Raw genomic sequence first — 25,451 nt, forward strand, 5'->3', positions numbered from 1 at the left:
GTTCACTGATTTTAAAGACAGGTGTTCCTTGTTAACGGCGTGCGTGCCGGAGCTCGTTAGGCGCAAGCGCCCAAGGCGCGCCTTCAGGTGCACGTGCTAAGGCACGCAGGACTGGCACCGTTCTGCGCAAGCGCAACACGATCACACTAGAAAGCATGTTCAAGCTGCCAGTGTAGCTGCAGTCTTTTTAGTTGCGAATTACAAGTATTTTCTCTTGTTAATAATTCGCCATGTCAAAACAAGCAAAACTTTCCTCCTTCTTTCGACGTGAAGAGAGGTAATATATGAGTGATTCCACGCTTATGGGTACTGAAATGGGGACATGAACTTATTCACCTAAAACTATTTCTTTTTTTACCATCAGGTCACAAAACATGTAATCTTTAATGAATGATATGTTAAAAGATAACTTTAATTTTCTGAGATGTAATAAAAATATTTATATGCCAAAGTCAAGCCTATGAGTTCCAAAATGATGTCTGTTACATTACTTCTGTTACGATTGTCCATCTCGCGTCTGTTACAAATTAATTACAATCTAGCTCTATACCATGTTAATCTTATTGAAAGAATGTGTATGTTTATTCTACTACACATGTTTATTAATTCTATTTGCTAAAACATCACCTTCCTATGTTTCAAAAAGTAATTCTACATTGTTAAAATTGAGAATATATATGTCCACAACACTTCTGTTACGTTCTGACTTTGGCATATAAATATGTTTTTATTACATCTCAGAAAATTAAAGTTATCTTTTAACATATCATTCATTAAAGATTACATGTTTTGTGACCTGATGGTAAAAAAAAGAAATGGTTTTAGGTGAATTTTTAAAAATAAGTTCATGTCCCCATTTCAGTACCCATAAGCGTGGAATCACTCATATATAATTTTTTCCCCCCATCAAAGTTGCATTTTGTGGTTTCGAAGCTGAGTTTTAGTGCCGTTTCTAGAACACATCAAGAAAGCGTGGAAGAAACAGCAGTAATGGAAGAGCTGGTTTCTAAGCTGCCTAAAACTAGCAATGGTAATTATTTTTTGTTACATAATGTACTCAGGCTGCCAGTCAGTGTGTGACAGAGACAGACACACACACACACACACACACACACACACCACGCTCCTGATTTATATGAGAAATTTGGTATTCATTGGTGTGTTTTAAATTTACAGACAATACGAACTAATGTAAACAATTGGCTTCAACTCACATAAATATGAATTGGAAATGTTTAGTTCACTTTAGCTTATGCAAACGCACAACTCCTACTAAAAGATTGATAAACGAGGCTCAATGTCCCCAACATTGAAACCTGAAAGCTTTAGAAACTCTAACAGACCTTTACTTTTTAACAGTACTGTTTTGGGATTTTGCTGAGTTTACCTTCAACTGTCTGATTTTTTTTTTTCCAAAGTAATGAACTGTGTAGGCAGGAAAATCACCGCGTTTCTAAATGCACTCCTGAAAATTACTCATTAACTAGGGGAATTTAAGTTTGATATTTTTGACATGTTAATCATTAATGTACATGAAAGAAAAAGGCTTAAAAGTTGTAACTTGTTTTAGTGAAAATAAGTACTAGAATGCAGGGTTTTGCGTGTTATGTTATTAAAATATTTTTGGGGGATGTTGCCCCCCATATTTCAGGGTTTTTTTCTTTGCTCCACTTTCATCTCTATTTTTTAAACTCTAGGTTATGCAAACCTCTATAAATTAACAGTTACTATAGAAATGATAATGCATCAGAATGATCAGATAAATGTAAACCTATAATTTGTCTGACAAATCATATAACCCTGACTCCATAAATTTGGGATGCTGTGTAAAATGTAAATAAGAATATGGCGATTTGCAAATCATGGAAACACTATTTAATTGAAAATAGTACAAAGACACTATCAAATGCTGAAACAGATTTTATTTTTAAAAAATTTGCTCATTTTGAATTTGATGTCAGCAACACGTTTCGGAAAAGTTGGGACGGGGCAACAAAAGACTGAAAAGGTTCTGTAATGTTCAAAAACAAAAAAACACTAATTTGGTTCATTGGTAACAGGTCAGTAAGATGATTGGGTATAAAAAGAGCATCCCAGAGAGGCGGAGTCTCTCAGAAGTAAAGATGGGGAGGGGTTCACCGCTCTGTGAAAGACTGCGTGGGCAAACAGTGCAGCAATTTAAGAATTAACATTCCTCAAAGTAACACTGCAAAGAATTTGGGGATCACATCATCTATGGTCCATAATATCATTAAAAGATTCAGAGAATCTGGAGAAATCTCTGTATGCGAGAGACAAGGCTGAAAACCGACATTGGATGCCTGTGATCTTCAGGAGACGCTGCATCAAAAGCAGACACGTGTCTGTAGTGGAAATCACTGTATGGGCTCGGGAACACTTCAGAAAACCATCGTCTGTGAAAACACTTCATTACTGCATCCACAAATGCAAGTTAATACCATGTCCAATAATAACCAATATCCAGAAATACCGCCCCCTTCTCTGGGCCCAAGTTCTTTTACAATGGACTGAGGCAAAGTGGAAAACTGTCCCGAGGTCTGACAAATCAAAAGTAGAAATTCTTTTTAGAAATCATGGACCACATGTCCTCCAGGCTAAAGAGGAGCAGGACCATCCAGCTTGTCATCAGTGCACAGTTCAAAAGCCAGCGTCTTTGATGGTATGAAGGGGCATTAGGGCACATGACCTGGGTAGCTTGTACATCTGGGAAGGCATCATTAACGCTGAATGACAAACACGTTTCACAATGCTGCCATCCAGACAAAGTCTTTTTCAGGGAAGGCCTTCCTTCTTTCAGCAAAACAATGCCAAACCACTTTCTGCACATTAAAACTGCATGGCTCTGTAGTAAGAGAGTCTGGGTGCTGAACTGGCCTGCTGCAGTCCAGACCGGTCTCCCATTTAAAACTTTTGGTGCATTATGAAGCGCAAAATATAACAAAGGAGATGCCAAACTGTTGAGCAACTGAAATTGTATATCGGGTGAAAATGGGACAACATTTCTCTTTCAAAACTACAGCAATTGGTCTCCTCAGTTTACAGAGTGTTGGTAAAAGTAGAGGTGATTCAACACCGTGGTAAACACGCCCCTGTTCCAACTTTTCTGAAATATGTTGCTGATATCAAATTCAAAATGAGTATGTATTTTTCAAAAATACAATAAAATTTCTGTTTCAACATTTGTCTTTGTACTATTTTCAATTAAATATAGGGTTTCCATGATTTTGCAAATTATTGCATTCTGTTTTTATTTACGTTTTATACAGCGTCCCAAATTTATGGAATTGAGATTGTAAATTAATCCGCACCTTATAACCAGGCAGATTCAAGAATTGAACAAGTGCTGTGGTATAATCATCTCTAGGAGAGCTACAGGATTACAAGGCAGTCTGTCTTACAGAGAATGTGACATGATCCAAAAACAAAAAAAGTAAGATCATCAAGGAATTCTGTCTGGAAGGAAACTCCCCAGTTCTGCCTGGTCCTGAATATCTTACTGACTTTTCTTAAGCATAAATAGACAGGTTCCGTGAAGTTTGCTAAGGTAATGACTGCATGCTTTCAAACTATATAGAACAAGCCCACTTTTTCTGGCAATTTTTCCTTCTTTAAGCCAGTTCTCGTGAGAGAAGTCTGACACCTGCTCTGCTAACAGTGTGGAGAGAGAGGGAGACTGTCCCTGGAGATCCAGTGGAGCTGCTCACGCTGTGCTCGGTCTCTGCATCACTGGCTGCCTCATGCTTGATTTCTTGCCTTTTTACAAATGAACTAACATTACATGATTTCAGATTAATGGTAACCTTTCACACCTGCTGGAAATGACATGAAGCATGCTTGATTTCTAATATTGAGGCTCCTGTGGAAGTCTGACAGCTGCTCTCGTTCTGATTGCGTATTCACAGAGCCAATTTCGTTCCTTTCCTTACATGCAAAGTAAACGTAATAGTTCAGCTCATGAACAGCTACTTAATCAGTTCTATCTGAAAGAGTCTTGCTCTGATATTGTGGGTATTACCGAGGAAACTGGGAAATGTAGCATCAGCTGGAACATCTGCACTGAGTAAACAGCAGGTTTGGTTTAAGAGTCTCTTTTCACATCTCACTGTGTCATTCTGTCACCACAAGCAGGTGTTGGTGTCTATCCCCAACAAGAAATGCAGTCCTTGTTGCCAGCCTGGCTCTACAACGACTCTCTTGTTCCAGGTAAGAAATAAAGTCCATTTTCTGTCTCGGAACTGTTTCAAAAGTGTATGGCTTCTGTTTTCAGAGAAGATTTAGATTTTTTTTTTTCTTAAAGTTTGTGTGCCTGTGTGTCTGTGTTTTTGCACAGAGATGTTCAAGAAGGTTCTGGAGTTTACAATGACTCCAGCAGGCATTGACACAGCCAAACTCTACCCCATCCTGATGTCATCGGGTCTGCCCCGAGAGGCTCTGGGTCAGATCTGGGCCTCAGCCAACCGTACCACACCGGGCAAGCTGACCAAGGAGGAGCTGTACACCGTGTTGGCGCTGATTGGAGTAGCACAGGTAACGTAGAGTTGCTGAAAATACAGTTTTAAAGCATGGTAAACCTGACCGACTGAAAAAGCCTGGAAAGCAGTCATTGTAGAAGTGTAGTGGTGTGTTAGGTAGGCTGTATTTTAATACGTTTTGTAATCAGTAAGCAAGGCTTACAGCCCGCTTAGGCCACAGGGTCTTTTTGCTGCAGAACAGAGAGTCTTCTGTACAAGTACCCATGCTTCCAGTGTTGAGCAGTTATCTCAGCTCTTCTCATTGGTTGCAGCTCACTCTTGTGCCACCTCTTGTGTGAACCTCACACTGCACAAGTTCTACCTGGTGTGCTTTTGCTTTATGGCTTGTTTGCATAATTAATATTTGAAGTGCAAATAATGTACTGATGTCGGTGATTTTCATTTTAATATTATTTTTTCAGTCATGTGGGTGTGTGCGCGAGTGCATGTACATAGACAGGCAGGGTAACAATTGCCTGATGAAAGCTTCCTTATCTCCTTGAGCCCACACACAACAGCTGCGTCCTGGGGTGGGCAGAATTAACAGAGCTAGCAATAATGTGTGGCTTATTAGTGCTCTCGCAATAAGAAGCTTTTTTTTTCTGTTTTTTGTGTAATATAAATTTTGGTGTAGGGGGATTGTACTACAAGGGATGGATGTGAAAAATGGAATTTGACTTTAATTTAGAGAAACCTCTATCGTCTTCTGGTGATGAGGAAGGTGTTCCGAGCATTTAAAGCATATACGCAGAGCCATGGCCTCACTTGTTTATAAATGCCTTGAGACCTCAAGAATGGCACAAGAATAGTTTTAAGCGCTAACAATAAATCTATTATAGAAATTTTTACAATTAAAGTGATTTATATAGGTAGCGGTCTGAGTGAATGACCTGGATGTCCGTAACGTCACAACAAGAAGTCTATCGGTCTCATCACCATTTCCACTATACTAAAACACAGAGCTGACTGCAACTCCGATCCTCCATTTTGAGCTAATTTATTGCCGTGCCACGTAGATGTGTTTTTGGCCGGTGCAGCAACACGACAGAAGGTGGATTTATGTTGCATTCATGGCCCAAGAATGTTCAAACTGCAAAGATTTGGATGCATTTTGCGAGAAGTTCACGGACACATTGGGTGCCTACGAAGTGGTCTCTCCTGTGCTCTGCACGTTTTACTGAAAACTCGTACGAAACCTCTGATCTGTTGAGGAGCGTTGGCTATAAGCCCATATTGAAAGAGGGTGCAATACCAACAATTAAAGAAAAATAAAACAAGAAAAGGAAAGTTTTTATTTTATTTTTTTAAAGTGAGTTCCATTGCACCAGTCCTCCTGGAGCGTGAGCCGAGGGTTGTTGCTAAAACATGGGACGGGACATATCACTCAGGCAGTGACCTCGCTGCAGTTGTTGCTAAAACCGGTGACATCCCATTCCGACCTGGATTTTAGTAATTGCCTGAGTCGAGCAGTAATGGCGGAGTACACAGTATGGAGTGAATGAGTGGATGAGCCATCTTATTTCTAAATTGGATATCGCTGCCATCTCACCTTTACGTGGAAGAAGTGAAGGAATGGAGAACTGAACGAACAACTGAAATTCAGATTGTTTCAAAACAATCGGCCGCAAGATCGGCCTTCAAGAAGCGAGAACACAGATGGGTAAGCTCCGACTCTCATTTGGATAAAAAAAACAACAAAAAAAACACGTTGTTTACCTGCATTTAGATTGATAGATGTAACTTGTATTGTGTGTTTGTTACCGGTATAAGATTATTTAATTTGCTTCAGAATGTGATTCTCAGTTCATCTGATTTTATTTAATTAGCCTTTGAAGTTTTATCAGTAAAAATGCATGCATGTACATGTATGTTGCATACAGTGGTGCTTGAAAGTTTGTGAACCCTTTAGAATTTTCTATATTTCTGCATAAATATGACCTAAAACAGCATCAGATTTTCACACAAGTCCTAAAAGTAGATAAAGAGAACCCAGTTAAACAAATGAGACAAAAATATTATACCTGGTAATTTTATTTATTGAGGAAAATGATCCAATATTACATATCTGTGAGTGGCAAAAGTATGTGAACCTCTAGGATTAGCAGTTAATTTGAAGGTGAAATTAGTCAGGTGTTTTCAATCAATGGGATGACAATCAGGTGTGAGTGGGCACCCTGTTTTATTTAAAGAACAGGGATCTATCAACATCTGATCTTCACAACACATGTTTGTGGAAGTGTATCATGGCACGAACAAAGGAGATTTCTGAGGACCTCAGAAAAAGCGTTGCTGATGCTCATCAGGCTGGAAAAGGTTACAAAAACATCTGTAAAGAGTTTGGACTCCACTAATCCACAGTCAGACAGATTGTGTACAAATGGAGGAAATTCAAGACCATTGTTACCCTCCCCAGGAGTGGTCAACCAACAAAGATCACTCCAAGAGCAAGGCGTGTAATAGTTGGCGAGTTCACAAAGGACCCCAGGGTAACTTCTAAGCAACTGAAGGCCTCTCTCACATTGGCTAATGTTCATGAGTCCACCATCAGGAGAACACTGAACAACACTGGTGTGCATGGCAGGGTTGCAAGGAGAAAGCCACTGCTCTCCAAAAAGAACATTGCTGCTCGTCTGCAGTTTGCTAAAGATCACGTGAACAAGCCAGAAGGCTATTGGAAAAATGTTTTGTGGATGGATGAGGCCCAAATCGAACTTTTTGGCTTAAATGTGAAATGTTATGTTTGGAGAAAGGAAAACACTGCATTCCAGCATAAGAACCCTATCCCATCTGTGAAACATGGTGGTGGTAGTATCATGGTTTGGGCCTGTTTTGCTGCATCTGGGCCAGGACGGCTTGCCATCATTGATGGAACAATGAATTCTGAATTATACCAGTGAATTCTAAACGAAAATGTCAGGACATCTGTCCATGAACTGAATCTCAAGAGAAGGTGGGTCACGCAGCAAGACAACGACCCTAAGCACACAAGTCGTTCTACCAAAGAATGGTTAAAGAAGAATAAAGTGAATGTTTTGGAATGGCCAAGTCAAAGTCCTGACCTTAATCCAATGGAAATGTTGTGGAAGGACCTGAAGCGAGCAGTTCATGTGAGGAAACCCACCAACATCCCAGAGTTGAAGCTGTTCTGTACGGAGGAATGGGCTAAAATTCCTCCAAGCCGGTGTGCAGGACTGATCAACAGTTACCGGAAACGTTTGGTTGCAGTTATTGCTGCACAAGGGGGTCACACCAGATACTGAAAACAAAGGGTCACATACTTTTGCCACTCACAGATATGTAATATTGGATCATTTTCTTCTATAAATACAACCCCAATTCCAAAAAAGTTGGGACAAAGTACAAATTATGAATAAAAATGGAATGCAATAATTTACAAATCTCAAAAACTGATATTGTATTCACAATAGAACATAGACAACACATCTCAAAAAAGTTGGGACGGGGCAATAAGAGGCTGGAAAAGTTAAAGGTACAAAAAAGGAACAGCTGGAGGACCAAATTGCAACTCATTAGGTCAATTGGCAATAGGTCATTAACATGACTGGGTATAAAAAGAGCATCTTGGAGTGGCAGCGGCTCTCGGAAGTAAAGATGGGAAGAGGATCACCAATCCCCCTAATTCTGCGCCGACAAATAGTGGAACAATATCAGAAAGGAGTTCGACAGTGTAAAATTGCAAAGAGTTTGAACATATCATCTACAGTGCATAATATCATCAAAAGATTCAGAGAATCTGGAAGAATCTCTGTGCGTAAGGGTCAAGGCCGGAAAACCATACTGGGTGCCCGTGATCTTCGGGCCCTTAGACGGCACTGCATCACATACAGGCATGCTTCTGTATTGGAAATCACAAAATGGGCTCAGGAATATTTCCAGAGAACATTATCTGTGAACACAATTCACCGTGCCATTCGCCGTTGCCAGCTAAAACTCTAGTTCAAAGAAGAAGCCGTATCTAAACATGATCCAGAAGCGCAGGCGTCTTCTCTGGGCCAAGGCTCATTTAAAATGGACTGTGGCAAAGTGGAAAACTGTTCTGTGGACAGATGAATCAAAATTTGAAGTTCTTTATGGAAATCAGGGATGCGTGTCATTCGGACTAAAGAGGAGAAGGACGACCCGAGTTGTTATCAGCGCTCAGTTCAGAAGCCTGCATCTCTGATGGTATGGGGTTGCATTAGTGCGTGTGGCATGGGCAGCTTACACATCTGGAAAGACACCATCAATGCTGAAAGGTATATCCAGGTTCTAGAGCAACATATGCTCCCATCCAGACGACGTCTGTTTCAGGGAAGACCTTGCATTTTCCAACATGACAATGCCAAACCACATCCCAGGCTTTCATCTAAACCGGGGAACAGGGGCGCTGCGCCCTCTTACCGAAATGCCGATTGAACCCTAAGTCACACTTAGGCTTATATGCTTATACACTTGTATGCTACTGCACAACATGCAGTCTTTCTCAAAACGATCTTTTCTCCGTGAAAACATCCCAGCAACACCACGTGACAATGTGTCTGATCATCAAATACGTTATAATTACTCCAAAAGTATTCCAATCATAGTAGATACACCGCCAGACGGTGCAAAAACAATCCGAATTGGCGTTTTCCAGACTGAGGCACCATGTTGTTTACTTGTCGCGGCTGCTCTTGCGAGATTTGACATGGGTTACATACAAGGTCAGCTGACTTGTAGAGCGAGATTTCTCGAGACTGAATGACCTTTCACCCACCGGCATGGGAGCTTTTGACAGAAGTAGTTTGCGAGTTGTTTTTGTTGACACTTGGGCATTTAAAGATGCCATCCCGCGGCACGAAACGGAAGAAAGCCAAAGACTGTCCGGGGCAGAAGATTACTTTTCTTTTTCAATGTTGACAATTTGTTACAATTCCCCTCTCAGATAGCCTCAGAATGTCCCATTGTAGCCTCAATTTTTCAAAGGCTTCGCACGGCAGGGGACGGACGGACAACCGGCACCATCCCCCCCCCCCCGCTTCGCTCCCTCGACATGGTGGGCGCCCTCATACTAAATCTTTTCTAGAAAAACTCCTGACATACTGCATCAATTACAGCATCATGGCTGCGTAGAAGAAGGGTCCGGGTACTGAACTGGCCAGCCTGCAGTCCAGATCTTTCACCCATAGAAAACATTTGGCGCATCATAAAACGGAAGATACGACAAAAAAGACCTAAGACAGTTGAGCAACTAGAATCCTACATTAGACAAGAATGGGTTAACATTCCTATCCCTAAACTTGAGCAACTTGTCTCCTCAGTCCCCAGACGTTTACAGACTGTTGTAAAGAGAAAAGGGGATGTCTCACAGCGGTAAACATGGCCTTGTCCCAACTTTTTTAAGATGTGTTGTTGTCATGAAATGTAAAATCACCTAATTTTTCTCTTTAAATGATACATTTTCTCAGTTTAAACATTTGATATGTCATCTATGTTCTATTCTGAATAAAATATGGAATTTTGAAACTTCCACATCATTGCATTCCGTTTTTATTTACAATTTGTACTTTGTCCCAACTTTTTTGGAATCGGGGTTGTAAATGGCCAGGTATAATATTTTTGTCTCCTTTGTTTAACTGGGTTCTCTTTATCTACTTTTAGGACTTGTGTGAAAATCTGATGTTTTAGGTCATATTTATGCAGAAATATCGAAAATTCTAAAGGGTTCACAAACTTTCAAGCACCACTGTAAGTTATAACACCCATCCTGTTTTAATGAGGGTCAACCCACAATCAGTGAAGTCAAATCAGTCTTAGTTGCGCAAGTCGGTAACGGTATTTCTTACTTTCACCATAAATTTTTATTTATATGACTTTGGTCTATAGCTGTAAAAGGCTTCGGCCTTAAAACCGGTTACCGCTGTGATGTCACGCCCTCAGGGCTGGCTGGCTCAGCGGGGCAGCTCCAATGCCAACTTCGCGGTCGATTTTAACTCTCAAAAATCTCATCTCGTTATCTCTAGCCGCTTTAACCTGTTCTACAGGGTCGCAGGCAAGCTGGAGCCTATCCCAGCTGACTACGGGCGAAAGGCGGGGTACACCCTGGACAAGTCCCCAGATCATCACAGGGCTGACACATAGACACAGACAACCATTCACACTCATTCACACCTACGGTCAATTTAGAGTCACCAGTTAACCTAACCTGCATGTCTTTGGACTGTGGGGGAAACTGGAGCACCCGGAGGAAACCCACGGGGAGAACATGCAAACTCCACACAGAAAGGCCCTCGCCGGCCACGGGGCTCGAACCCAGGACCTTCTTGCTGTGAGGCGACAGCGCTAACCACTACACCACCGTGCCGCCGCTCTCAAAAAAAAAAAAAATAATATATATATATATATATATATTTTCTTTTTTTTAAATTCCCGTTTATGCAGCATACAAGAGTCAAGGATGGAGATACTATCCACTCAGAAATGTATTTAAAAATAAAGGTTCTGCGTATCTGCTTTAAGGAGGTGTAATTCTTGTTTTGTATTTGTGAACTGTAGGGTGGAGCTTAAATGACATTTGTTTTTCTTTCATTTTATTTGGTCTTGCCCCCTGAACGTGTTCCATTTGTACTAAAAACCATATAGACAAAGTTTGTGCGTTATGTCTTAAATTTTAATGGTAGCTCAATCAACTCGAAGATTACAAAAGTAACACATTTTATGCAAATTTGCAATAAAATCTTAAATTGCGTACAAAGCTCAAAGATATTAAATATTTTGTGTTTATAATGCCGTGTACAAATTGTAAACTATATTATGTAGTTCATATAGAATTCTAGTCCTTTCCATTTTTGTGATAAAGCTCACTGTGATGGCTTCTTGTTTAATATACGATTTATATAATTTTATTTTCTTTAATTTCGTGTATGTGTACAGTAAGTTTTAGAAAAATTAGACACGTTCTTGGGCAGTTCTGTATTTGTATATATTATACAGAACTACAGATTCAGAACATATTCGGATAATTGCACACAGACGTATTCAAAAGAAGTGCCCATTCTACAGGCTTTTTTAAGCCTATTGGTCCTTTTCTTTTTGATATTTTATCAAAGTAAATTAAAAAAAAAATTTCAGCAAAATTGTTTTATTTCTACATTGACCATTATAGCAATGTGGCATGCAGTAGTTCTGTATCCAGACTTCAGGGATTGTTAGAAACAAAGTGTCTTCAGTAGAGGGCTTTTTTCCTAAGTATATTTTCAGCTTATGTTGTCTGGCACTGTGGGATGGGATGGGATCAGCTAGGTCGGTTAGCTCCATACGGTTAGTGATCAGTTTTTAAAATGATCAACACTGTAACAATTGCACAGTATACATTTCACTATATACTTTGCAATAAACCCTTAATAAACTGATAATGCTGCCCCAATCCATTCCAGTGTAGTATTATTGTAGGCCCTATACTGAATAATGCCTCAAATGACAGCAGGACTTAATTGTGGCGGACTTTGTGGCTTGGCTGCCAAACTTCATGCTGATTGAGCTGCCAGTTAGATTTCTTCATTTTTGTTAATATTTTACCAGAATTATTTTTATATACAGGGTTGGTCACAATTATGTTAACGTTTAAATGGTAGAAACCATTTATTCACAAAGCATACATCATATGTGCAAGATGATTTACAGGACGGTCTCAACCTGTTCACCATCGTGTTCAACAGGCAGATTCTACCGTAACTGGATCCATTAACCACTTGCCCACCAAATAAGAAATTTTTCTTGTCCTTTTTTCAGTGAGGTAATATTTTCAAGATTGAAAATATGGTATTTGGTCTTCTAAAACAGCACGTCATTTAAAAATACACTGAGTAGATCAATAAAAGATTTTTAAAGAATAAAGTTCTATTTCTTTGACATATCTGACAGGCATAACTCCCATTTTAAAAATCCCTTTCATTATCCCTGTTGCTATCGTCAGTGAATTTCTGTCAGATGACCTGACGATAGACTCGGCCATTATGGATCTTTGGTAGTTATCGTGTGGAAGCAGGCTTTATAGTTTTTGGGTGTCAACAGATAGAGTTGAAATAGATTAACAGCGAAAAAACTATTTCATTCACGAGATAAGCCCACAGTTATTTTTAAAAAATGGTATCGTCAGTCTGTCAGTCGAATGCACCTGACGATAGCAAAATTCAAGCCCTCCCCTCACCACGCACATGTTGACTGACGCAAAGAGGAAATTCTACTGCACGTGATTTTTGTGACAGCAGGCATTTACTTCCGGGCAAGACTTGGAGTTCTGACAGCTAGATTTCATCAAATAAATCAAGATCAGATTTTCAGTCAGCTATCCTGACGATAGAAATTTTTGACGATAGAAACATTGAGAATATATTTGTGCGTTCATATTTAAATTTTTCTGGAGGAAAACTATCGTAAGTTGAGATAAATCAGAGCCACTTGCGACCCTTTCAGCCGACAGGCCATTTCAATGTGTTATTTCCCTGCGAAAGTGACACAGTCGTGTCTATCGTCACTGTTCTGACAATTATTGTTGATTTTCAATTTTGAAAATAAATTTTATCTTTTTTATTTCAATATTTTATTTTATTTGGTTCTAGTGATGAGGTATTTAATATTATTACTAAATTTGTCAGGTTACTAATGTAAAACAGTTTTGTTGCTATTGTCATCTAGAGTGTCTGTCAGAGTATGATGGTAGACGTTAGCTTGTCTGTCAGATTTTGATGATAGAAACGGATGTGTTTCTATTGTGATTTAGCACGTCTGTCATGTCAGGCTTTTATTAATTAGTTACCAGGACTACTGTCCTAAAATTTACTGTGAATGTCCAAGACCCCAAATGCTACTAGAAAAACTTAATAGAATGATCAAAATAATCAATTCAGCAATTTAAGGAGATGGGACTTAACTGGCCTCTGTTATGGTAGAATCTGCCAACACACAAAAACCAGCGAGCAACAGCACCATTTAATCGGTCACCCATGGCATACGTCTATCTGCAGGAGAAAAGCAATCCGTTAGTGTTAACATAATTTTGATTGTGTGTTTGTGTAATTAATTTATTTATATTTATAAACAAACTTTAAAAATTAGCTCCACCCTCGTGAACTGCTGATCAGAAGGCAGTTAATTACTTTGCTCTGGATGGAAGCAGTCAATGAAGGATAATGTGATTCTGCATTATATCAAACACTTACCTGCAAAGCATGTTTTAAATACGAGATAAGTCCTTTTTATTTCATGAGAAGTTTTAAGCAGGGCTTTGAACCAGAATTTTTTTCCTATTGGTTCGTTCCGAACAGAAACGGAATTTTAACGTTTCCGGTTTTGGGTTCCACCATTAAATAGACATTCCCGAACCGGTTAGAACAAAAAAATTTCGTTCCCAGAACGGTTAATTACATTCCCTGTCAGCTGTTTAACAAATGGCTATAAAATTATGTCTGTCTCATCCAGCTTAAGCCAAATGTAGGCTAATTCTATTACAACCTTCATTAAATAAGACAAGAAATAATTCAAAACAATTATTATTTCAAATGTTGGCGATTTGGATTCTCAGTATGTCTTCCCATCTACACAAACAGAAAAAGTGCCAAAAATGAAAGATAATTCGTTTAGCGTGTTACCAAAGGCTAGTTAGGCCCTATGCATTGATAGGCTAACAGAAGTTAACGTCATTTAATGTTCGCAAGCCTCTCATTAACGTGGACAAATATATTGATATCGTGTTTGAAATTGACGTTTTTGAATAACGATAGTCTGCAATATTTACCTCTTATTTAAGATGTGGAGACGTGACAGTAGTCCACCCTCCCGCTCTCTCCATTCAGTTAGCGAACGTCACACAGGAAGTGAACCCCAGCGGGTCATAGAAACTTGCGCAGGAGAAGAATGACTTTTTTATTTGTAGGCTATGGAAACTTTGAGGAACGAAATAAAAACCGGTATTAACCAGTTACCATTATTTTTAATAACCGTTTCTGTTCCGGAACATAAAAAATAAAGTTTCTAGTTTCGTTTCTGTTCCATGTGAAATAGAAAGTTCCCGGTTTTCGTTCCTTGAACCGGTTCAAAGCCCTGGTTTTAAGTGTCGATTTGTTGACTCTTGGAACCCACAAATGTGAGTGACAGTTCAGTCAAAGCACAGTTCAGTATTTTTATATTTTATTTATTTATTTTTTTTAAACGAGAGCTTAGATGTAAATGAGTTATTTTGTGACTCTATAATTGTGTAGCTCTGATGGTCTTTTGTTCCAGAGTGGGCTTCCAGCAATGAGCCTGGACATCCTGAGCCAGTTCCCTACCCCTCCAGTGCCCAACTTGCCTGCAATGGCTATGGCTATGCCGGCTGTCCTGACGCACCAACAGCCCATAATGCCCCCTGCCACGTCTGCAGTCATGCCCATGGCCTCCAACTCGCTGGCACAACCTTCCAACAGCTTCGTCGCCAACTTCCCTCCTGTCCAGGTAACTTGCTTGAACGCATTCAGACATGTTACTGCTGTGGTGTAAAGAGACCTGAAAAGCCGCTTTTATATATGAAACCCAATGATGCATCTGGTATAAATAATATAGATATTTTAGCGCTGTCTAAAAGCAGAGCTCCTGATGAGTTTATGAGCAAAGTATTTGCAAAGGCACACAATCAACCTGAATAGAATAATATTATAGCATATGAACCACTGAATTGTCATGTCATGTATTTCATGTCAGTAAATCACTGCATTGTCTTGTAACGGTGATGCCGATAATGAGAGATGCATCGCAGTTACGATACATATTTATTTCTTTCTTTGACGCCACATGCCATGCGCCAGAAACAACACCACCACATTTATTATGGTGCGACTTGACTGGGTTTTCAGCAGTGAACCAGCGCTTTCACTTTACATCACTACTGTAGAGTAACCATCTAATATCACACTTAAACACGTTAAACAGTTGTCTGGGTACATCCGTCACGTCCGCTCACACACAGTGCCATTAGGACTATGCACCTGTTCCTGATTCGAGCGCTATCACAGCACAGACATAGAAGGACTCTCAGTAACACAGACTTTGAAGTATGCACTCTGTACCCTGTGTCTGAAGTTACCAAGCCTTGTATTTTGTGTCGCTCTTCTGGTTTTGACCCTGTTTGTGTTTTTGGACTGTGAGTATTGTATTCCCTCTGACATCCTGTCTGTGCCTCACTCCACCACTGCCTTTTATTCGACTCCGTGTTGGATCTGTTTGCAAGCGCGTCTTCAGTAAAACTCTTCCTGCACTTACATCCGTCTGTTGCCCTTACACGACACAAACTGTCAACTGTCCAACAAGCTAGTGCACTTATAAACCTGTTTTAACTCGTTTTATGTTAGTGTCATGCAGTGTCGTTTTCGTTAACGATGATGACGAAATGATTTTGTTAACGCACCTTTTTTTTCATGACTAAAACGAGACAGTGACGAGCTAAACATAACTCTTTGATCACGAAAATATGACGAGACGTATCTGTTTTCGTTGATGAGATGAGACGAAAATGTTAGTGGGTTGGCTGTAGGACTATCAAAATGCATGGCATTTCCTGCAACGGCACCAAGAGCGTGCACGCGAAACATTAATGTCTGCATCGCGCATATGACAGAGTGCGCGAGGGAGAGCAAGAGAGACTGCGTGTGTGCCTGTTCATGTAGCGCATGCTAGACAAAGAGCATCCTGATTGGTTTACAGACATCCAAACTCATTTCAGGGAGGTGTTGTGACGCATGACTTTTTTCCCGATCAGCGGGGTGTGTGTGTGTGTGTGTGATGACACCTCCGTGAAATGAGTTTGGATGTCTGTAAACCAATCAGGATGCTCTTTGTCTAGCATGCGCTACATGAACAGGCACACACGCAGACTCTCTCGCGCTCCCTCGCGCATATGCGCGATGCAGACATTAATGTTTCGTGTGCACGCTCTTGCTCGCTTGCTCTAGATTCTGGGAGATATTCTCCAATTTGCGGGCATCAGGGAGCCACTATCAATATGCGGGAGACTCCCGGAACTTCCGGGAGACTTGGGATGTCTGCACTAGACAGCGTTTATGTAGAGCGCATACACACGTCACTCAATCTTTTATTTCAGTTACATGTAATAGACTACACGAGTCTGCAAATAGCGCACTGCTAATCAAAGCAGACTCATGTTTACAAAGAAAGATATTTTATATGAATTAATATAATGCTTAAATATGCATGAAAAGAGGAAACATACTTGACAAATTAACAACTATTTGGTAAGAAAAAGAGGAGACAATACTTGTTGTTCGATATAAAGGTACAGTAATGTATCATTCAATAATGTGTATAATGGAGAGAGAGGTATACTTGTCATACTGATAATAATTCATGCATGGTATTAAATAATATTTCAAGTTAAAACTAAGATAAATATATATATATATATATATATATATAGCTCTTAATTATATATAGAAATAAAGTTATGTAGAAAGAAAGAGTTTGGAGATGTCAACATCATATCCATATCTACTTAAATCAGAAAAAAGGTGGTGTCTGACTTTTTTCTTGAACGACAATTTAGATGAAGATCTTGTGAAAGTTGGAATCTGGTTCCATACCCTAACACCAGCACGGGAAAATGAGTTCTTTTGTAGATTTGTATGAGAATACTGAGTATATAAAGTTCTTGGAGTAAGACAACCTAGTGTTATAAGAGTGGATACTAGAAATAGAAGAAAATATTTTACAAATGTTTGAGGGTGTACTTTGATTAACAACGTCATACATTAATTTAGAAATACATTCATAGAAAATATTTACTAGTAAAATATTGGTTTTGGAAAACAATGGAAGGGCACTTTATTATCAACAAAATGGATTAATTTTAAAGCTCGTTTTTGTAGGATTAATACTTTGAGTTTTGCAAGCCTGTCCCCAAGAACTAAGACCATATGTTAAATAAGGTTGAATCAGAGAGCGATATAATGTCATAACGGTATGTAGTGGAATAAAATGTCTAAGCTTGGCCAAAAGGCCGACAACCTTGCTTATTTTTTTGCAAATAAAATCAATACGAGTCTTCCAAGAAAGATTGTCATCGATTATTAAACCCAAATATTTGACATACTTTTTACGTTCAAGTGAAACAAGTTGTTTTGAGACACTGTTTTGAGAGTATGTTATGCACAACCTGTCAACCTCGATTACAATTTCCTATCTCTGCATTGGCCTAATTTAATGTTTTAAAGTAATTATTTTTTCGACTAAAATGAATGACTAAAATTGGACTAAAACCCTTTTAGTTTTCGTCGACTAAAACTAGACCAAAACTATCAAGGATGGAATTGACTAAAATGTGACTAAAACTAATAAGCATTTCGTCCAAAAGACTAAGACTAAAATAAAAAATGGCTGCCAAAAACAACACTGGTGTCATGAATATTTTCTGTAAAATGTGTTAGTAAATAATCCCACGTTATTTATTTATTTTTTTTTAAAAAAGCAAATTAAAAATAAGCACTGGATAAAAACCCATCTATCTCATGTAAATAAAGATATAAATTTAATTGTCCGGTGATCAAGTGTTTGAGATGTTGTCTTGCAGTTGAGTTCCCTGTGGTGGTACACGGGTGTCATTCGGTTGTAAAAGTCATCAAAAATCAAGTTGATGCATTCCCATATTCTCTTAAGTGTGGGGAGTGCTGCGATGTATCCGGTAAAAACAATACAGGCTAGATGACGAACATTTATTCCCAATCGGTCTTCCATAACGTAATGGTTATGTATTCCCACCTGATTGTATTTACTGGGATGCTACGGTGCGCAAACCTCCGTGAGACGTGTGAAACATGTGAGACTGGATATGGTGTGTAATTAATTCCGATTTCCAGCTATATCTGCTAATGTTTACTTTCCTTGTGTTAAATTTGTTGCTGGTCACCTGACAGTGAGGCAGTATGAGTTTTCAGATTATGTAGGTGTCAGTAGTATCACTGCATCATTTACGTCCTGTGTTTCCCACACACAGGCTGCATCCGAATACTCGTACTGCCTTACTGTATAGTACATAAAAAGCAGTACGTCAAAATCCGTAGTGTGTTCGAATACTCGGTAGGCATTTAATATCAGTCAAACGGTACCCAGATCATCTGCTACATCTGTAGTATGTGAATGTACAGTAAGGTTCAGGTGATGGGTACTAAACCAGTGTTGGTTCATACTGGGTATTCAGGTTTAGCCGTACATTTTAAGGTGGGTGGGACTTTAATTTGGCAACATATTTGAGTCAATAAGTGTGAAGAACGAGAATGTTCTGTGAAAGATGCATAAATGATGATGAACAAAGAAAGCTGATGCCCTTTTATATTGGTCTTCTCCAGGGATCCAAAGTGGAGGAGGATGATTTCCAGGACTTTCAGGAGGCTCCAAAAGCTGGAGATGATTCATTCACAGATTTCCAAGGAGAGACCGGAGGAACATTCCCCGCTGTGACCTCCTCTCAAAGCAGGTATGAGAGTCGAACACTGATCATTCATTCTCCGTTGTAAGGGATCTGGACGTGATCATTTTCCCCTTTAAAATACATTTACAGTGAACAGAAATAAGTATCGGACACCATTTCTTTCTGCAGAGCCATTGTTTGTAGCTGCAGCTTTGAGATGTTTAATTAGCTTTTTGCAGTGTTCAGTTTTCTCCTGTTCCTCTTGATAAATCATCTCCAGTTCCTCAGCATGTAATGGTGTATCATGGGACAATAAATCACGAGACAAATTTATGATCATTTGAATCAGTTAAATAAAAAATGAATCATGATTATCATCAGGCTGTGTAATCTTAGTTTCTCTTCGCTATAATTTGAAGGTTCTTTGCATATAGAGGTCACGTACTTGGATACTGCTTAGCAACACGAAAGTGGAGACCAAGCGTTCAGGCAATTTACCACGATGAAAACGCGTACTTATTACAGCGCATCAGTGGCTCATTGATCATTTTATGTGACATGCTTTTGTTTGTTTTATTCACTGAGAAAAAGTGATCTTTTTAGACCGCAAGAATCACATTGCTATGGCAACGGGATTGTTTGAGTATCTGTGTCTGTACTGCGTATGCGTTATCTCCCCGAGTGAGATTTCAGACTTCATAAACGTGAAGTCTGTTGATTGGTGGATTTTGTTGGCAGTAAAAATCAGTTATAGAAAATTTCTGATTAGATTTTTAGAATTAGAAACCTTTTGTCAGATATACACATGCATGATGATGGGGGGGAGCTGAGAGGAGGAGGGAAGCTGAGCTTTGTTATAATCGCGGTAAATTTTTTGTTTGTATCTTCAAGATGTAGTCAGATCTTACAAAAACAACTATATACCTTAAACTTTCATGGAGCTGTTTTGACCTGTTAGAATTCAAATAAGTGCATTTACAAGGTTTTAATTAATTAATTTAAAAAAAAAAAAAAAGTGTACATACCTTGCCCAGTCGCCATGTTTGGCCGTGAAGCAGGAAATGCTATCCATTGAAAGTCAATACCTTCGCGCTAAAATTTTTTCCTGTAAAAATGAACCTAAAGTAAACTTAAAGTACATTAACAATTCTTCTCAAAAAGTAAAGAGATTAAGCGCTATAAACTGAAACCTTTGTGCGTGACCTTGTTGAGGGTTTCGTTTACCTGAACACTTGCTCTCCACTTGTGTTGCTAAACGGTATCCAAGCATGTGACCTCTAGCTGCAAAGAGCTGATTGCGTTGTTTAGACAACAAATGGCGCAATAATGTACAATAGCAGGAATACATGTGACCTCACCATCGGCGGAAGTAATACAGCTCTAATGCTGTGAAAACACAAGAAAACCGATCTCAAAAAGAGAGAGCCTTTGTGCGATTGACTGACTGTATAAATAGATTCAAGCAGAAATTCGGCGCTTTTTTTACAGACTGTTGAAAGCTAAATTAGAACCAAATGGAGGTAGTCTAAATCTTCATAAAAGTTTAGTAAGAAAAGGCCTATTTATCATTTTCAATAAAAAGGAATGTATTACTTAATAGGTTATTTTATTTTACCCCAAGCTTTAGAGTAAAATCTCATCTCATTATCTGTAGCCGCTTTATCCTGTTCTACAGGGTCGCAGGCAAGCTGGAGCCTATCCCAGCTGACTACGGGCGAAAGGCGGGGTACACCCTGGACAAGTCGCCAGGTCATCACAGGGCTGACACATAGACACAGACAACCCTTCACACTCACATTCACACCTACGGTCAATTTAGAGTCACCAGTTAACCTAACCTGCATGTCTTTGGACTGTGGGGGAAACCGGAGCACCCGGAGGAAACCCACGTGGACACGGGAAGAACACGCAAACTCCTAGAGTAAAATGTGGGTAAATAATTATTGTTGGTTATTAAGAAAATGAAACAAAAGAATTTTTTTTATTAAACAAATAGAATATTTAAAGCAAGACGGTCTTTTGATTTCAAAAAATCAGGGAAATTTAGTTCCCTATGAAATTTGGTCATTGTGATTTATATGTTTATTTCTGTAATCTCAAACAGGCCATTCTGCGGCTGGGAAGTTATTTATTTTGAGGGGATTCCCGACCAAATAATGTGTGAAATCGCTCGCTTTGCGCAGTCAAGCAGAGAGAGGAAGTCCAGTGTGCGCATGTGCAGGCTTTCATTGACCGGACACTGACCCAGTTACATCATTTTGCCGCGAGACGAGGAGCTAATCATAACATTCACGTTGCCAGTTCAGTACTCAAGTTGTGACAGAAAATATGACTGAGCCAATGGATCCTACACATCAAATGCTTGTTAGTCTGTTTCTCCCGATCGTAAATATTGTAATTAGTGAAGAACATGCTGCAATTAGCCCAAATATGTATCTTTTTGAGACGAACTTGAGCCGGGTCACTCATCTTGTTGAAGTCCATTTTTCATTGAGTGTATTCCAGCCAATATTTGTTAGTCATAACGAAAATTATGTATTGATTTCACAATGTAAATATTATTCCTGTGGATTAGTTTACATAAAAGGTCCTTTTTTTATCATTGGTGAAGACTGCTGAGTGAAAATGTGTGTAATTAGACTATACACCTATATTGCACAACTTCTGGTGAAGAACCTCTTGATTCACTATTGTACTGTGCAGTTTATTTCGTTGAGCAAGACAGTATACGGTTATTTTTCACTGTGGCAGCGGGGCGTGGTCAAGCACCGGTTTGTGAATGGAGTGCGAGGCTGGTTGTGTGTGTGTGTGGTGAGAAGATCTCTTCCCCTGGCTGAAATCACGTCAGTGCACCAGCACACAGTTTATTTTGAAACTGCTGAAAAGCGTGTTTTGTGTGAAGCGACAGTTTAAAAAATAAAAATGAAAGTGACGTTGATCCTGCCTGCCTGCCTGTTAGTGTCCACTATATCAGGGAAGCTGTTACATTCATCTTTTTAATTTTTGTGTTTGCTAATGTTTTTGCCAAACGTAATGATCAGAAGTAATAGTTTTGGGAATACGAACCCTGCTCTATCTTTGTAATGTCACTAATAGACTTTCCTAAACTCGACTTTAGTACAACCTCATAAATTTCCTGTATAACCCACCCGTTTCAGACATGAGCCTGAGGAGAGAAAAAATCTCTAAAGTTTGAAATATATATATCTATCTCACACACAAACACATGATAAATAAAATATTTATTATTTTAGTCCTGCATTTCCTTCTCAATACAGGGTCTTTTCTCCTCACTTTCCGTTACTGTAGTCGGTCTTCTGTGTTTCATGCACACACTCACGTGCTCCATTGTTCTCTCAGGTTGCAAATTTGTATCCCACCATGTCATGCATAACGTAGTATCTTGGTTTAGGTCACGGTGAGGCAAGAAAAAATGGCGGAGAATTTAGGGCCATGCGGCTCTAAATTCATTAATTGTTGGGTGTCAGGAAAAATTATTTTTATAGCCTAAAGTCGAAAAATCTGAGAGGCAGTCTACCTTTTTTTTTTTTTTTTTTTCCTTTCCCCCTCCCCCCAAAAAACATTGTGAACAAAATCGTGATTTTGGGTGAATCATTACATGCCTATCAATTCCCCAAGGTTAAGAGGGTCCCTCTGATGTACTTGCAATTTCAAAATCCTCCATACATTTTCAGCAGGAAGTCAGGAGATTGGCAAGTCTATGCAACCATAACTCATAACCATTTGGGGTCATTGTCTTGTTGAGATGTCCATCTTGTCTCCAAATTCACCATCTTGGCTGATGAGGTTAAATTCTCCACTAATCTGTATCACGCTCCATCTGTCTTTCCTTCAGTAATGTGTAAATTGTTGAAGGTACCGTTTTCAAAGAAGCAGCTCCATGTCATTCTCCATTTCCATCGGTATGGTGTTAGACTCGTGCACACAGCCCTTATTGTCCAAGCGTAAGGCGCTAACTTATTGCCAAAGAGTTCTGTTTTAGTTTATAGTTTGTTTATAAGTCGTGTACAAGACGTGTGTAAATTTGAAGTGGGTACATACATTGGAAGTATATTAAATAAGTCTCCGAATGCATATTTCCCCTCACTGTACATCTGATCTGTCACTTCATTGTTCTGAATAGACCATGTGATTTTTTTTTTTTTCCCTGCCGTCCAGTCACGTCACTTCAGATGCTTATGATGATGGGTTTCTGCTCAGTGATGTGATGTATATGATTCTCCTGAGTGTTTTAGAGAATCATAGTGGCCACTTTGATAGCTTGTCATAATGCACCAGGAAAATCAATTAAGCTTTGGCGTCTTTGTTAATGAACCTGGTTCACTGAACAGCTGATAAGCTTGTCCAGTTTCTGAACTGCACACACAGATCCTGTGCTCATCAGGCAAAAGGCAGGTATCAGAAGCAGAAAGGAGGAGCAGGCAGAATGGCTTTTCTGCTTTCTACAATCCCAGAGCTGCTTTACAGAGCTTCTCTTTAATTTAAGGATGGGTTGGTGGCAACTCTGAGGTGTTTTACCTGGGATGAGGAAAAAAATGGTTAAAAAAAACAACTTGTGTGTGTGTGTGTTACAGCATTCCAGCCATGCTGACTCCAGTGTCTGGCTCTTCATCCTCTTCTACCTCTGATAAGTATGCAGTGTTTAAACACCTGTCAGTGGAGCATCCTTCAGAACCCACGCCTCCTGTCTCAGGTACAGAACACATTACATTTACACACACACACACACACACACACACACACGCGCACACACACACCTCAAAAGCTTTAGAATCCTCTGCACCAAATAATAAGTCCCCATTTTCAGTGCTATCGATATTCAAAAATCTCGTCTCGTCTTGTCTTCATCCGCTTATCCGGGGCCAGGTCGCGGAGGCAGCAGTCTGAGCACGGAAGCCCAAACTTCCCTCTCCCCAGACAACTCGGCCAGCTCCTCGGGAAGAACACCGAGGCGTTCCCAGGCCAGCCGAGAGACGTAGTCCCTCCAGCGTGTCCTGGGTCTTCCCCGGGGCCTCCTCCCGGGGGGACATGCCTGGAGGGAGGCATCTGAAAGAGATGCCCGAGCCACCTCAGCTGATTCCTCTCGATGTGAAGGAGCAGCGGCTCTACTCCGAGCTCCTCCCGAGTGACACTGCTTCTCACCCTATCTCGAAGGGAGCTCCCAGCCACCCTGTGAAGGAAACTCATTTCGGCCGCTTGTATCCGCGATCTTGTTCTTTTGGTCATTACCCAAAGCTCATGACCATAGGTGAGAGTCGGAACGTACTGTAGATCGACCGGTAAATCGAGAGCTTCACCTTTTGGCTCAGGTCCTTCACCACGACGGACCGATAAAGCGACCGCATCACTGCAGAGGCTGCACCGATCCGCCTGTCGATCTCATGCTCCATCCTTCCCTCACTCGTGAACAAGATCCCGAGATACTTAAACTCCTCCACTTGAGGCAGGACTTCTCCACCAACCTGGAGAGGGCAAGCCACCCTTTTCCGGTCGAGAACCATGGCCTCGGACTTAGAGGTGCTGATTCTCATCCCAGCCGCTTCACACTCGACTGCAAACCGCCCCAGTGCATGCTGAAGGTCCTGGTTTGAAGAAGCCAACAGGACAACATCATCCGCAAAAAGCAGAGATGAAATCCTGTGGTTCCCTCCGGCCACTGGCTGCGCCTAGAAATTCTGTCCATAAAAATTATGAACAGAACCGGTGATAAAGGGCAGCCCTGCCGGAGTCCAGCATGCACTGGGAACAGGTCTGACTTATTGCCGGCAATGCAAACCAGACTCCTGCTCCATTCGTACAGGGACTGGACAGCCCTTAGCAAAGAGCCCCGAACCCCATACTCCCGAAGCACCCCCCACAGAATACCACGAGGGACACGGTCGAATGCCTTCTCCAGATCCACAAAACACATGTGGACTGGTTGGGCAAACTCCCATGAACCCTCGAGCACCCTATGAAGGGTATAGAGCTGGTCCAGTGTTCCATGACCAGGATGAAAACCGCATTGTTCCTCCTGGATCCGAGGTTCGACTATTGGCCGAATTCTCCTCTCCAATACCCTGGAGTAAACCTTCCCGGGGAGGCTGAGAAGTGTGATTTTCCCCTATAATTGGAGCACACTCTCCAGTCCCCTTTCTTAAAAAGAGGGACCACCACCCCAGTCTACCACTCCAGAGACACTGTCCCCAACCGCCACGCGATGTTGCAGAGGCGCGTCAGCCAAGACAGCCCCACAACATCCAGAGACTTGAGATACTCAGGGTGGATCTCATCCACCCCCGGTACCTTGCCACCGAGGAGCTTGCACACCACCTCGGTGACTTCGGCTTGTGTAATGGACGAGTCCACCTCTGAGTCATCAGCCTCCGCTTCCTCAATGGAAGATGTGACTGTGGGATTGAGGAGATCCTCGAAGTATTCCTTCCACCGCCCAACAGTGTCCCCAGTCAAGGTCAACAGCTCCCCAC

The 25,451-nt window shown here is 40.5% G+C and overlaps 1 protein-coding gene across 9 annotated transcripts in view; it reads left to right on the forward strand.

The window, feature by feature from the left end:
• synrg (synergin, gamma) overlaps positions 1-25,451 on the forward strand; it is a 112,760-nt gene that overhangs the window by 32,587 nt on the left and 54,722 nt on the right. For 7 of the 9 annotated variants that reach the window (XR_009656845.1, XR_009656846.1, XM_060943699.1 and 4 more), the window contains exons 9-13: positions 4,147-4,224; positions 4,352-4,548; positions 14,793-15,002; positions 18,902-19,029; positions 23,559-23,677. Coding sequence is in view for 7 of the 9 variants with exons in the window: in XM_060943699.1 (XP_060799682.1) it covers positions 4,147-4,224; positions 4,352-4,548; positions 14,793-15,002; positions 18,902-19,029; positions 23,559-23,677 (732 nt within the window). In the remaining 2 variants the exon portion in view is untranslated. The remainder of the gene's footprint in view (positions 1-4,146; positions 4,225-4,351; positions 4,549-14,792; positions 15,003-18,901; positions 19,030-23,558; positions 23,678-25,451) is intronic. The other 2 variants (XM_060943696.1, XM_060943698.1) reach the window with 1 other exon arrangement.

The sequence above is a fragment of the Neoarius graeffei genome, chromosome 17, assembly GCF_027579695.1.
Source record: "Neoarius graeffei isolate fNeoGra1 chromosome 17, fNeoGra1.pri, whole genome shotgun sequence".
In the NCBI taxonomy this organism is placed as follows: domain Eukaryota; kingdom Metazoa; phylum Chordata; class Actinopteri; order Siluriformes; family Ariidae; genus Neoarius; species Neoarius graeffei.